Consider the following 13,512-nt stretch of genomic DNA (forward strand, 5'->3'; position numbering starts at 1 on the left):
CAAACTCCAATCAATATTGTTTGATGATTCTAACTGTATGAGACCTTAGAGTTAAGTGTAATATCCAACATAATTATATTGCAAACACATTAAATGACAAAGCATTCTATAGGAAGAAAACTTGTTAGCTGATTTACTGCTTGAATTATGAAAAAATGATGCTGTTATAGGATGAGTTTCTTGTTTAAAATATTGGCTTTCCATGTAATGGCTCTTAATCTGTGTTAAGTAGAATCCAGTCCCAGAAAATGCTGATTCTCATCTAGCTCTATGGACAATTGTATTGATTTCAGCTCAGAGCTCCCACCTAAGTTATAAAAGAAAATCTTAAATTTTGGTTCTATAGTTAAACAAAGTTTGGTTAACTTTCTATCATTTTTCTTTACATATTATGATGTTCTTGTCTATTCCTGATAAAGCAAATGATAAACTAGGCTTAAAATACATTTCTCAATAGAAAGAAGCAGAGATGTTTATGAATGCATTTTTCTAATGTTAAGAATGTAGAAATTATATTGGACCATTTTCAAATGTTAAAGAATTTTAATATCTGTAGCTTGTGGATCTTCAGGTTTTCCAGGCTAAGGAGTACTTCAGCCCAGGAAGCCAAGAAACTTCTCAGTGTCAGTGGACTCTCCTTTATGTTTTCCAATTATGTTCATGTAGCTAACATTTTTCATAATGCTTTGTTTCAATAATTATCAGTAATTTCTAAGGTAATCTTACAACTTATTGTCCAAACATTAATAATGACATCAAGAAATTGGTAATATATGCAGGAAAGGCTGAGATTGTGTCACATATACAGACTTTTTTTTTTGCTAGTCCTGGGGCTTGAACTCAAGTCCCAAACACTGTCCTTGGGCTTTCTCAAGGATAGAGCTCTACCACTTGAGCCACAGCACCACTTCTGGCTTTTTCTATGATGTGGTACTGAGGAATCAAACCTGTCTTCATGGATGCTAGGCAAGCACTCTTCCACTAGGCCAAATTCCTGGCCCTGTGTCACATATATAATATGTGGAAAACTTTCTAGTTTGTGTCAGCTTCTTTCAACATTTTTCCCTTTCACCTGTTGAATTCTTATTCTTACATGGTCAGATTCCTGATATCTCTTCTGCCAGAGGTGAATTAAAATATTCCTATTTCAATTTTGTAACCGGCTGCTCTATTTATCTTGTTATGACAAAAGTAATGTAGAGAGGACTGCATATTTATCAACACACAGGTTCCATTGAAGCATTTCCCTTCACTGTAAAATGACATGCACTCAAAGGCAGTCAGGATGCACACTACTCCCACTAGTACTTTGACTAATGGACAGTGCTGCTGGTTTATTTGGTTACTATGGAATACCTTTGTATCAATTTCCAATTCAGATCCAATAGCCTGATTCTTCACCTTTGGCCCACTGCTCTTAAGCACTAGTGTTGTCTGTATACTCTGAAGAGCTGGAGGTACCTGGCACTTACCCTCCTCCTTTCAGATAGCAGTTGAGAGCCACTAATAAGGATGAAAATATCCTTTAAAAAAAGAGCTCCTTCATTTCTAAAAACTTCAATCTTTAAGGTTTATTTTTCACTTTTGAGAGTTAGACTGAGTCTTCAAATTTTTTTTTTCCTGGGTGGAAAGAGTTCATGTATCAGCTCAGAGACTGTTATCCTTAGATTCTCTTATTCACAAGGCTGACCCTTGGTCTGCACTGAGGTATTTGAATTTCTAAAGAACTTCACTATTCTCCACATGAAAAGAGCAGCCCCTTGTGCTTCATGTAGAGTTTACTTTGGGAATCTGCTTTCTGTTAGAGATTCTAAGATGTTGGTATGTGGTAGATGGTTTCATGATGGATTCCTGGCTCCATAACATCACTGGTGGGCAAGAAAACACTTCACCTTGTCACAGTGCACTGTGCTGTCCTGAGTGACTGAATCTGGGTTGCTCATCCTGGTTCCCTCTACTCTTTGCCCCATAGGCATTTTGCTTTGGTTGATTGTAATAGATCCATGGAAAGTACAAGTGTATAATGAATTGCGTGAGTTTTCATGAATCACTGAATCTGGGGCTGATTCATCACAGAATAGCTACCCTTGTGAAAGCACTGATAGATGACCACATTAGTACCTCTACATTACACCTGTGAGGTTGTTTCAAGAGAGGATTAACTAAGGGGAGAAGATCCTCCACAAGCAGAGGACCTACATGGGATAAGATGGGGGAACAGAATTTGCTGGTACAGCTCTTCTCACTTTGTTTCCTGACTGTCGAGATGTGAATTGCTCTCCTGTACCATACATTCTGCCTGGGCCATGATAAACTGAAGTCTCTGAAACTATGATTAAAAAATATTATTTCCTCTCTTAAGTCATTTCTCTCAGGTCATAGGAAAACAAAGTCTGACAAGCTGCCTGCTTCTTTTTCTCTTTGGCAGTATTGGGTGTGAAATCAGGGTCTTCCACTTTCTAAGCAGGCACTATATCACTCATATCTTCAGGGAGTATTTGGCTTCATAAAAATCTTGGTCAAGGGCCGGGAGTTTGGCCTAGTGTTTAAAGTGCTTGCCTAGCATGCATGAAGACCCGGGTTCGATTCCTCGGTACCACATACATAGAAAAAAGCCGGAAGTCGTGCTGAGGCTCAAGTGGTAGAGCCCTAACCTTGAGAAAGTCCAAGGACAGTGCTCAGGCCCTGAGCTCAAGCCCAGGACTGGCAAAAAAAAAAAAAAATCTTTGTCAAATGTACTTACCACCTGACATACATAAGGTAACCCTGGTGTACAATAAAGTAAATCAGGCAAAAAATCTTGATCCAGAATGAGATTATTAACTTTGATTAGTGTGGAAAAGATTATAAAGATAAGCAGAGTAATATTTAAAAAATTGAACCCATCATGTTATAAAATAATAGAATGCTAACCAGAAAATTGATTTTTGAGATTTACCTCGATCAGTGTCAAAAATCTGTGGTGAGGATGGATGGATGGCAGACTTTAGTATTTTCAACAGAGGGAAAATGTGGGAACAATATTAGGTTTATAGTCTGAAGCAATGAATAACACAATGTATCCTACCTCCCCACTCCTATCTCCAGCTTAGAAGCTCTTATTCTGCTGAAAACCAAATGATGTTGGCTTACCAAATTTACACCTTTAAATAAAACACATAAATGTAACAATTAAAATAGGGCAGAGTTGGTTTCACAATGGTGTGATGCCTCTAGGATTCTTCCCCATAAACGTGCTTGGAGTAGTTCTATTCGTGCTAAAAATCTGGAAATGCATTCAAGTGATCTTTGCATTTTGTCCAGAAAGCGTGTTTCTCTCTTTTTGAAGAGTGTAATGTTCATCTGATCTCCTTTTGTCTGTGGTTCTTTGGGCTTCTCCTTCCCCTTCAGAGAATCTACATAAGCTCCCCACCCCCACCAACTGCTTCTGCTTTCACCTTCTTTGCTCTTTGGGAAATCATTGAAACAATAAACAGCCTTAACAGCTCCTGATAATCTCTGGAAGTTTAGACAAAAAATAAAAATAAAAACAAGTCAAGAGAAAGGAAAATAAGGGCTTAAAGTGTTTGCAGTCATTAACGAAGTTGTGAAATTTGTGAAGAACGTGGGAGACAAAAAGAAGTCCTTTTATTATCAGCTAGATTCACAGCTCTAATTCTTCATGTCCCTAGTTGGACTTTAACTTAATTATAAAACAAAATCCATAACTGCAGCCAGGCCTGGGGGTAGAGTCTGCACTACTAATCAACTTTAATTCCCTGGGCCCAATTTAATTACAAAACAACATTTGGTGCAGCTGCTAAACACTTACTAGGTGACCACATGATAACATTGGAGTAGTATTTACAGGTCTGTAGCTTTTGCTAGGATTCTATCAGCAAATATGACTCAGACATAGGCAAGTCAGAGCAAATCTTGAATTTATATGAAAAATAACTTCATTGGTTTTATGTACCCTTGTAGTAAAGCCAATAAAAATATTAAATTACATTTGAACTAATTAATATTGGGGTAAGAATTTGTTGGAGGTGAAGTTTAATGATGGATGAGACTTCCTAGCATAAGAAAATAATAAATTGAATATTATTTGCATTACTCTTTGCTTTTAATTCATTCCATCTGTGATGCAGACAAAATATATCAGCTTACATATATCGTGCATTTACAATTTGCCTTTTGGTTATAACAGACATTACTTTCCAAAGCAGTGGGACACAGGAAACTCATTTTTAGTTTCACACGACAACTGAAGATATATTTATTTGTATTACAAAATAAGTTTTTTATTGCCACTAATAGGGCTTGATCTCAGGGCCTGGGCACTGTCCCTGAGCTTTTTTTTTTTAAATGTAATTAATAGAGGGGTTACAGTTATATTCGCCAGAAGATATCCCTTCTCATGCTTTTATCCCCATTTCCCTCCCCCATCCCCTTCCCTCATCTTTTCCTCCCTTCTTTTTCCTATTTCAAATAAACAAATAAGCATATATACACTATACCAGATAACAAGATAAGATACTGTAACAATATGAGAATAACCAAGGGACAACAAAAGAGGTGAGAAATAATACAGGACATTAAGAACAACAATCACACATTATATACCTGAGCTTCTTTTGTTCAAGACTAGCACTCTACCACTTGAGAACACACAGTACCACTTGCAACTTTTTTCTGTCTATGTGGTACTGAAGAATTGAACCCAAGGCTTCATGCATGTTAGGCAAGCACTCTACCTTTAAGCCACATTTCCAGACCTACAAAATAACTTTAACTTGATAAATTAAAATTGACTGCTAATATTTTCAATAGGAGAGTCCATTAATTTCTATAAAATATATGTAAATTTTGCACAAACATTCACAAAGACCATTGTAAAAAATGGGCTAAATCTGAGACTTTTTTCTGGAGAACAGACAGATAGAAATTCCGTGCACAGTCTACTTTTTTGTTTCAGCTTTTTGTTTCATGCAGACACATCTTTCACAATACCTAGAATACCTATATGTTTAGAAAGACAAGAAACTTTATTTGAGTTGAGGGGAAAAAATAAGAAGCAGTATCAGCATGTGTTAAATATGATCTTTCCTTTAAAGTGTCAGCAACTTAGAAAATAGGAGAGTTATAACTAATCCATCCAAATTAGGCTTCTTCTTTTCTAGCAGTATTAGAAGATTGAATGCAAATCCTCAAAATGGCAAGTAAGCACTCTACCAATGAGTTTTAAGTCTTCCCAGCCCAAATCTGGATATGAAATAAGAGTTGAAGCAAAACAAAAATTGCTTCTTTTGCTTTCTTGTATACCCATCTGAGATTATCCATCTATTTCCTCTGTTCAGTGCCTTTAGAGTAGAACATGGAAAGACCAAAGAAAGGATGAATCATAACTAATCATATCATTGAAAGACAAGAATACCTGAAGTTCATTACAAAGACCTGAATCAATAATTTCCTTCTTCCCATTTCAGCCTCAAGCAAGCACTGGCTCAGATTCGACCTCATGATGCCCTACGTGGCTACTGTAAAGGCTGGACAAAGAAGATAGTGTATGTTTCCAAGTCAAAAAGCTCATTTCTCAGCAATAGCAGTGTCTATCAGTCTTTCACTCCAGAGATGTCTCTCTTTACTACTGAACAGTGACCGAGACACAGAAGGAAACAATTCTGCTTGCTAGAAGAAAATAGGATGGGAGGAATTATGATGGTTACCAGATGCTCTAAAGGCCCTGAGGGGCACAGGGATGTTCCTGCATATGCTGTAAACTGTGTTAGCCGGCAAAACTATGGGACCCTGGGGTTTACTGCTCCTGTTTCTCTGATGTGCACTCACGCAGTATCTAAGAGCCAAAAGAATCCTGACTGATGATGTGACCCAAGGTTTTAAGCTGTTTCTGGGGGTGTCCTGTGATTTTAAAATGTGACTCAAGGATTGCTGAGGGTGAATACTCTCCTCCACACAGTAGTACACATTCTTGGGATGAATGCAACAGCCATTTGTCAGAGATAATATCAATATAGTTACAAAGTAGTTATGAAGTCTGAAGTAATTTTTATGCCTGGGAAAAATAACAATCCTTGTGGGAAAAAACGTCACTGATTTCTCAGCTTTCCTAGCAGGGAAGCCCTTAGTGATAAGAAGTGTGGTTCAGAAACACTAGGCTGTGAAGATCCTGCCAAATTGAGAGTTCAGAGGTTACATTCTATCGACATGACACATCACCTACGGTCAAAAAAGACTTTCGGTCAAATCAAGCAGCCCTTTGCTATTTACATTTCATTTTCTGTGATAAATTTAGCAATACTACTTAGAAAATTATCATATTTCCTTGTTATTCTTAAATTTGATAATTTAATATACCCTTGTCCTGGAGATGCTTTAAATCTTTATATCAACTGTTCTGTTTCTGAATTTTATTGGTTTTCACCTTATGATCCAGAGAGAGAGGGGAGGGGAAATATGTTTTGTAAACAGAGCCAATTATAAGAGAAGACACAAGATTTTAACATAAAGAAACCGCACAACCCTGAGGTTAAGTGGATTTCTGTGGATGGAGTCAAGCCGCGGTCTTACCATCACTGTTGATGCACACGACCTCTTGAACCTGAGTGCCTGGCCCACATTCCTTGCCGTTGTCTGGTTCACAGTCTCCAAGCCTCACTGCTTTCCAGTCATAGCAGGATGGCTCTTCACAGGGAATGGCTTCCAGTAAGTGGGGGCAGTTTCCTGTTCCTCCAGACCCTCCAGTGGGCTCGTTGATGATGCGCCTCTTTCTTAGTTTGAAGCCTGAATCATTGGAGGAAAGAAAATACTTAATGTTAATATCAGGGGTCAAATATTTCAGAAACTTCAAAAAAGATCCCAGGTTGAATGCTGGATTAGGGTAGACAGTAACTCCAAATTGTAGCTTAATGTGAGTTCACAAGCCATTTATTGAATGAATGAATGAATGAATGAATGAATACACACAAGAGAAAAAGAGTCTTGGTTACAGGTTACTACAGATAATACAAAAAATTCATATAATGATAATACAAAAAGTTCATATAATTCATCTTGCATAAGCTTAAAGAGGAATGAGGGGAAAAAGAGGATAGCAGAGGTTTTGGTTGATTCGAACTATCTATATTTATAGAACTTTCAAAGAAATGACAAAAATCCAAATTATTCAGAAATACTTGAGGTCAGATGAAAGGAATACTATTTTAAATTATTCTATGCCGTGCACTTAATTGAATTTGGGAAAGGAGCCTTTGAGAAGTTGGGTAGTTACTGCGAAATAAACTTCAATTGAATTTAAACTTTCTGAAATGAAAATTCCTCTTAGACAACCTGCACTCCAAGATGGAAAGATCAAAGCTCAGCTCCATCCTTTACTAGCTCCTGGGTGTTGCTTTCCTGACAATGTAGCATAGTATGTCTGTTTATGGCTATGTGAATGTACTGGGAACAGCAGAAGGCTTTTCTTTGAAAGGCCAGCAATCCCACCAAGAAAGAAGTAAATCATAGCATTTATGTGCTATGCTTAGACATGTCATTTTCATAAAAATAATCACCAAAAATACACTTAGTGTCATAAGTAATATCGAGCCCTGATTATTGGGCACTAGCTATGGGTTGTGCCTTGAATTGTATTTATTACCTCATTGATTCTTTAGGGCCAATTTGTGGTATGGATATTATTCCATTTCTTGTACAGATAAAGGGACAAACATTTACATAAATTAATTTGCTTATCTAAATACTAAGGGTTGAGCAGGTTTTACTTTCCAGGTCAGCCTAATAAATATAGCTCATCTTAACCACTACACTGAGTGTATCAGAGGTCCTTCATCTTATCCATATTACCAAGCTTCTGTGTTTCCTGGGTTCTTCCTTTTCAATCTCTTGGTACTGTCCCTTGACAAGGATTATTCAGGTTTTGAAATCAATATTCTTTAACCATTCTGAAAAGTATAACAAGTCAGTAATTACAAGGAACCCAAAGTTGTATATTGCTTGCATTTTCTTTTTTTTTCAGAGTAGCATTTTTAAAGTAATGATTTGACTCATTCAGCTGACATGTTTGAAGCATCAAACATGTCATGTTACCATTACATACCTTTTTTTCCTTGTTGGTCATTGCAATTTTCATATGTACAAGGTCCCCAAGCTGACCAAGGTGAAACTTCACATTCGACTGGACAAGGAATATGGCACAGCTGGGTAGTATTTGGGACAGGGCCAGCGCATAATTTTGAGTCCACTGGTTTTGAGCCTGTTTGGAGGGAAAGCATACATAATAATCATAACAATTTTAGAAGTTAGCACAAATGAATCGAATGGCTAGTAAGAAGGTTTTCATATGTGTACTGAGTAGGAAAATGCTTAACAATGGGTCGCCAAGATTTTATTCTAATGTCACAGCTTCATCTTGGGAAGATGGAGATGGAAAAGAAGATGAAGGGGAAAAAAAACCAGGATAATATAATGAAGGATAACTGGACTAGAAGCCTTGCAAATTGTTTTATTATCTGCTTTACAATTAAGTAGCCATATAGGTAAAACATAAATGAACCTTTCTTACTCAATGAATGCTGCAGTTTTAGGTAGACACTTAGAAAAGGCATTTTTTTTTACAAGAATAAACACACAAGATGGTAAATGAAGATTTAATACCTATGGGGACAAAAAGTCACTGTGTGTTTTCCGCAGAAATTCCTGTTCCTCTTGGTCCATGGGTTTTGGAGTTGTCACGTCCATGTGAGGAGTGAACTGATGTGAAGGCTGCTCTCTCTACCTCCTGCATTGTGGTTCATCAGTACTTTCCAGAATCTTTGCATAACGTTATGTGACCCAAATCTGACTTGCAATTTTCTGTTTGCTCCTAAACTGAACAGTGAAGTAGAACATTCATTGCTTCTCAATGTTTCTTTACTTTTCCATTTTTATGACACATTTCAGTGTTCCCTTTTGCAAAACCAAGCTCTCATTTATTTTCTTAATTTGTTCATGCTTGCAGAATAAAGGACTTAAATAACAAAGCCTTAGATTTCTCTTATTCCTCTCATGTGAAAAGGCAGATCCAAACCACATCTGGAACATCATAGAGAAATTAATTGATTTTTAAGACAGGTATTCTCACTGTTAAATAAGAGTACTAAATATTTGTTATTTTAACTCTAAGACAAATTACAAGTATGTGTGCATCTCTTAATTTCTGGAACACGCACAACTACCATAATTGTTAAATGCCACTCGATGTTCACCCTTCTTACTGCCAGAATTTGATTTATAATATATTCTACAGATTCTAGGTTTCATTTTCCTGTTAATAGGGCTCATCACCTCACAGCCCACACACATCATAGTGGGAATAAATGATAGGAAATGGCTAGTTTGCTTGGTGTGGCCCATTGTGCACTCTCTCAGGTTTATAAGGATTATTAGAAGTGCATAATAATATAGGCCAAAGAAAATATGAATAATTTCATTGTTTTTAACAGGCAAAGTACTTGTTACATTAATGACAAATAAATGTGTCACTTACTCCAAATGTAAACAGGACTCGGTAATACTTTTTTTCACACAAAAATATTTTTTATTGGTATAAATGAGTTATATAAGGAGAGACAGAGCTTACAGTGATACTTTCACACTTTTCAATGTATTCCAATCAATCTCAGTTCATCCATCTCTATTTTTAAGAATCATAGGTAGAAGAATCTATAGTAACATAGAAAATTAACACTTGTACTTTCACTGCAGTTATAGTTACTTGTGGAGTCTTTCAGACTATCATTTAAATTAGATACTTGTGCCTTGGTGACCTGGATGGTTTTGTTTTTCCCTTTTACTCAAGCAAAATTCACTTTAAAATTTGGTATTATTATACCATTTTGGAAATAATGGTTACTACAAAGTGAACCTGTCCTGTGATTCTGAGGAATGTGAGTCTGAACATTTCTATTCTATATGAGGTTAAACACTTCGGAAGGAAACAGATTTAAATATTCTGATTTTTTGGAATTTTCATTTTAGCTTTGGTGTAATTCAAATGGATTAAATAGAATAATCAGTTGCAATATCTTGTGCTACTAGGACAGGAATATGGTAACCAAGTCACCTCTGAGATTGTATCATTTCTTATGATAGTTTTCATCACACCTTCCCTCGTCCCTCTCCCTCCCTCTTTCCTTCCTTCTTTCCCTCTTTCCTTCCTTCCCTCCTTCTTCCTTTTCCTTTTTTCTTTCCTTTTGTTTCTTCTTAGAAAGCAAGCAAAGGGACAATATGCCACATTGTTATTAGGAGGTGAGAATAAAATCCATCTATCTTTCCTGCCTTTCAGTAACAATGCAATGATGTCAATGGGTGTATTTTAATTCTTCAGTTGTCTCACTTATATCATGAAGGTGGGAGTCAGAGATGAAAGGCCCAGTTTCCTTCTTGGCCTTCCCTGACAGCCCCTGCCAGAGTGCCAGGCATCTCACTAGAACACCATCACGGTGGGCGTTTGCTGGTGTGGGTGAACATATGGCCAAATTCTTTTAAAATTCTGCTGAAAATTTTATATCGTGTCAAATTGTTCCTTTATTTTCAGAAGGGCTAAGTAGAGAAGACGTTTGGTAAGACTTTAAAATCTGTGCTCCCTTGCATTGCTGAGCTGCCATTTTTAGCTCCAAGGCTGATATAGAAGACACAAAGAAATCCATGGCATTCTTGTTATTTCCAAGGTCCAAAAACTTTTAGTTTTTAGTGGATATTTTTTCCTCTCTAATTTCCACAGATTTTTTTTAAATGGGTTTGTTTTCTGTATAATTTTCTAGCACATTTTAAAATTTAGTTTGGAATTTAGAGAACAATATATTTTTCAAAGCAAAATTATATATAGTGTTTAAAAATAAGATCTTTGAATTATGTAACTGGTATGATGAGTGAGAAAAATCCTCAGGAGATTTCTAAAATCCACTACATGAATCCAATTTGGTTTAATCCTAAATCTTCCCTCTGCCCTGTACATTTCTGATCCCAAGTCACAGACTTTTCCATTTTTAATGACCTCGTAGGAAGGTTAGAATTTTAAATCCACGCATCTTTAATTATCTGGGTCAAAGAAAGTTATTTTCAGATAATAAGATAGAAAATAAAAATAGAAATAGAAGATAACGGCTTGACTATAAGAGATCATCATTAGGGAAATTTCTGGGACACTTGTTCAGAGGCAAAGTTGAAGATACTAGTGGTGGTTAGATGGAGAGTGTGGTAAGTAGAATGAACTAAACCTAAACCTAAAGGAGCTTATTATTATAACATGCAGATATCAAGATAATCAAACTTCAGTGGCAGTTTATCAGTGAAAACTATTTTAACTTTTAGGATTGAGTCGGGAATGAAAACTAAATTTTCTTCCACTAGATATTAAGAATGTGCTATCCAGCTAAATTACTATTGTAATGAGATGTTTTATAATTGTATTCTTTACAGTAGTAAGCACTTATACTGTATTACTAAATACATTATTTTAATCTTCACAGTAATCTCATGAAAGGAATAGATACAACTATAATCCTAAATTTAAAGATGAAGAATTGAGATATATGGAGATTTAGTAAGTTCTCCAGGATCATAAAGTTAATTCATAATGGCTAGACTTATATATACATTTTTTTCCCTAGGCCTGAGGCTTGAACTCTCAGCTTGGGTACTGTCCCTGAGCCTCTCTGTACTCAAGGCTAGCCATCTACCACTTGAGCCACAGAAGCACTTCTTCCCTTTTCTGCTTATGTGGTATTGAGGAACTGAACCCAAGGCTTTATGCAAGCTAGGCAGCTAGGAAGCAATCTTTGTCTAGCAATCTTTTAGTCTCAGCCTTCTGAGTAGGCAGGATTATAGGCATGAGTCAACGACTCCTGGCTAGAACCATACAGTATGTGTGTGTTTTAAAATTTTATCGTAAAGGTGATGTACAGAGGGGTTACAATCATATGAATCAAGTAATAAAGTGTACTTCCCTTTGAGCAGTGCTGGTTGGGGGGCTTGACTTCTAAATCTGGGCACTGTCTCTGAACTTTTGTGCTCAAAGCTAGCACTCTAGTTTATGAGCCACTGTTACACTTCTGTGTGTGTGTGTGTGTGTGTGTGTGTGTGTGTGTGTGTGTGTGTGTGTGTGTGTGTGTGTGTTTAATAGTAGATAAGAGTCTCCTGGTCTTTCCTGCCCAGACTGGCTTCAAACTGTGATCCTGAGGTCTCAGCCTCCTGAGTAGCCAGGATTACAGGCATGAGCTCCTGATGCTCTTCATACAATATAATTTGAAAATTAAATTTGATTTTTGTGCTGTGAGGGAAAGCAGAGTTGGCTGTGATTCCTTGAGAACTAAATCTGAAGAATTTTAATTAAAAAGTTTAATGCCTTATCCACTTAACAACCTAATTTTCAAAGTCAAGTATTTTTTAAGTCCTGGAAAATATAGTACATAGGTACATTTTACTGTTATTCATTCTGTTATTTCATTTCCTCAAACAAGCTTAATTTGATTAACAATTCACAAATTTAAGGAAATTCTCTTCGATTTAAATCTTAGTTTCTGTATAGGGGTTGCTCAAACTTTATTCTTAAATATAAAGGAGCCTGATGGTGACAGTTTCTGGTGACATTAAAAAAATCAATTGCAAATGGCTTTCCTTTCACATTTTACTGTCTTTCAAAAACATTATCTCAATCAATTAAAATTAATGGCGAGTTCTTACTCTTTGGAAAGCCTATTAATGTATTATTATTTTTAAGTGATAACAAGTACATAGTAGTGATTTAGAGTATATTTAAACAGAGTACTTCTAATTCCAGGAAGTTTCTATGGGTGAATTACTTGATAATTGGTTACATTTTATCTAGAGCATTAAAAAGCTCACTCCTAAGAATTTGTGTCAACCAATGACAGTGAGCCTTTATTTTAGAAACTATGCAAAATTTTATGTGTACCAATTATTAAAAAAGTTTAAAACAATGATTGGAAAAATAGCTCTTTAATTTAGTTACTACAGATTAATGCTAATCCTTTCTGAAAAAGATAACTCATTATTGAACTATTGTTCTTTGTTGTTTCCTCTTTTAATACAATATATTATACAATTTAGGAAGCATACCTAAGCACATTGCTCCTTTTGTACACCTTAATTAAAATCTTCAGTATTTAATCTCACAGGTGGTGAGTAGATAACCTTGTTTTCACTCTGATACTGCTTGATCCCAAATTGCTTTTCCTTGAGCAGCACTATTCTTGTGTTTAGAAAAAGCTCTTGAATTGCACTGAGGTCACAATTCAGATATTTGTAAATAATTTTTATTTCTGACATTAAATGGTTTTAATCAAATTGTTTACAGGAGTGGTCATTGACTTAATAATCCTGGTGCATGTATGTGTTTTGATTTTTCTGTGGATTACTCTAGGTCATTGGAGGAATATTTGTTTATTCTGTTGGAGGGTATTGGTTTGTAAGTGTGGTAAAAATCATAAGAACTTAATAAACTTTGATAAG

General features: G+C 36.0%; 1 protein-coding gene across 1 annotated transcript in view; it reads right to left on the reverse strand.

Annotated features, from left to right (window-relative positions):
• Thsd7a (thrombospondin type 1 domain containing 7A) overlaps positions 1-13,512 on the reverse strand; it is a 200,063-nt gene that overhangs the window by 139,368 nt on the left and 47,183 nt on the right. Inside the window, exons 4-5 of the mRNA XM_090333170.1 lie at positions 8,099-8,254; positions 6,571-6,783 (exon numbers count right to left, since the gene is read on the reverse strand). Of these exons, the coding sequence (XP_090189296.1) occupies positions 6,571-6,783; positions 8,099-8,254 (369 nt within the window). The remainder of the gene's footprint in view (positions 1-6,570; positions 6,784-8,098; positions 8,255-13,512) is intronic.

Source organism: Megascapheus bottae, chromosome 5 (assembly GCF_031878675.1).
Source record: "Megascapheus bottae isolate mThoBot1 chromosome 5, mThoBot2.hap1, whole genome shotgun sequence".
Lineage (NCBI taxonomy): Eukaryota > Metazoa > Chordata > Mammalia > Rodentia > Geomyidae > Megascapheus > Megascapheus bottae.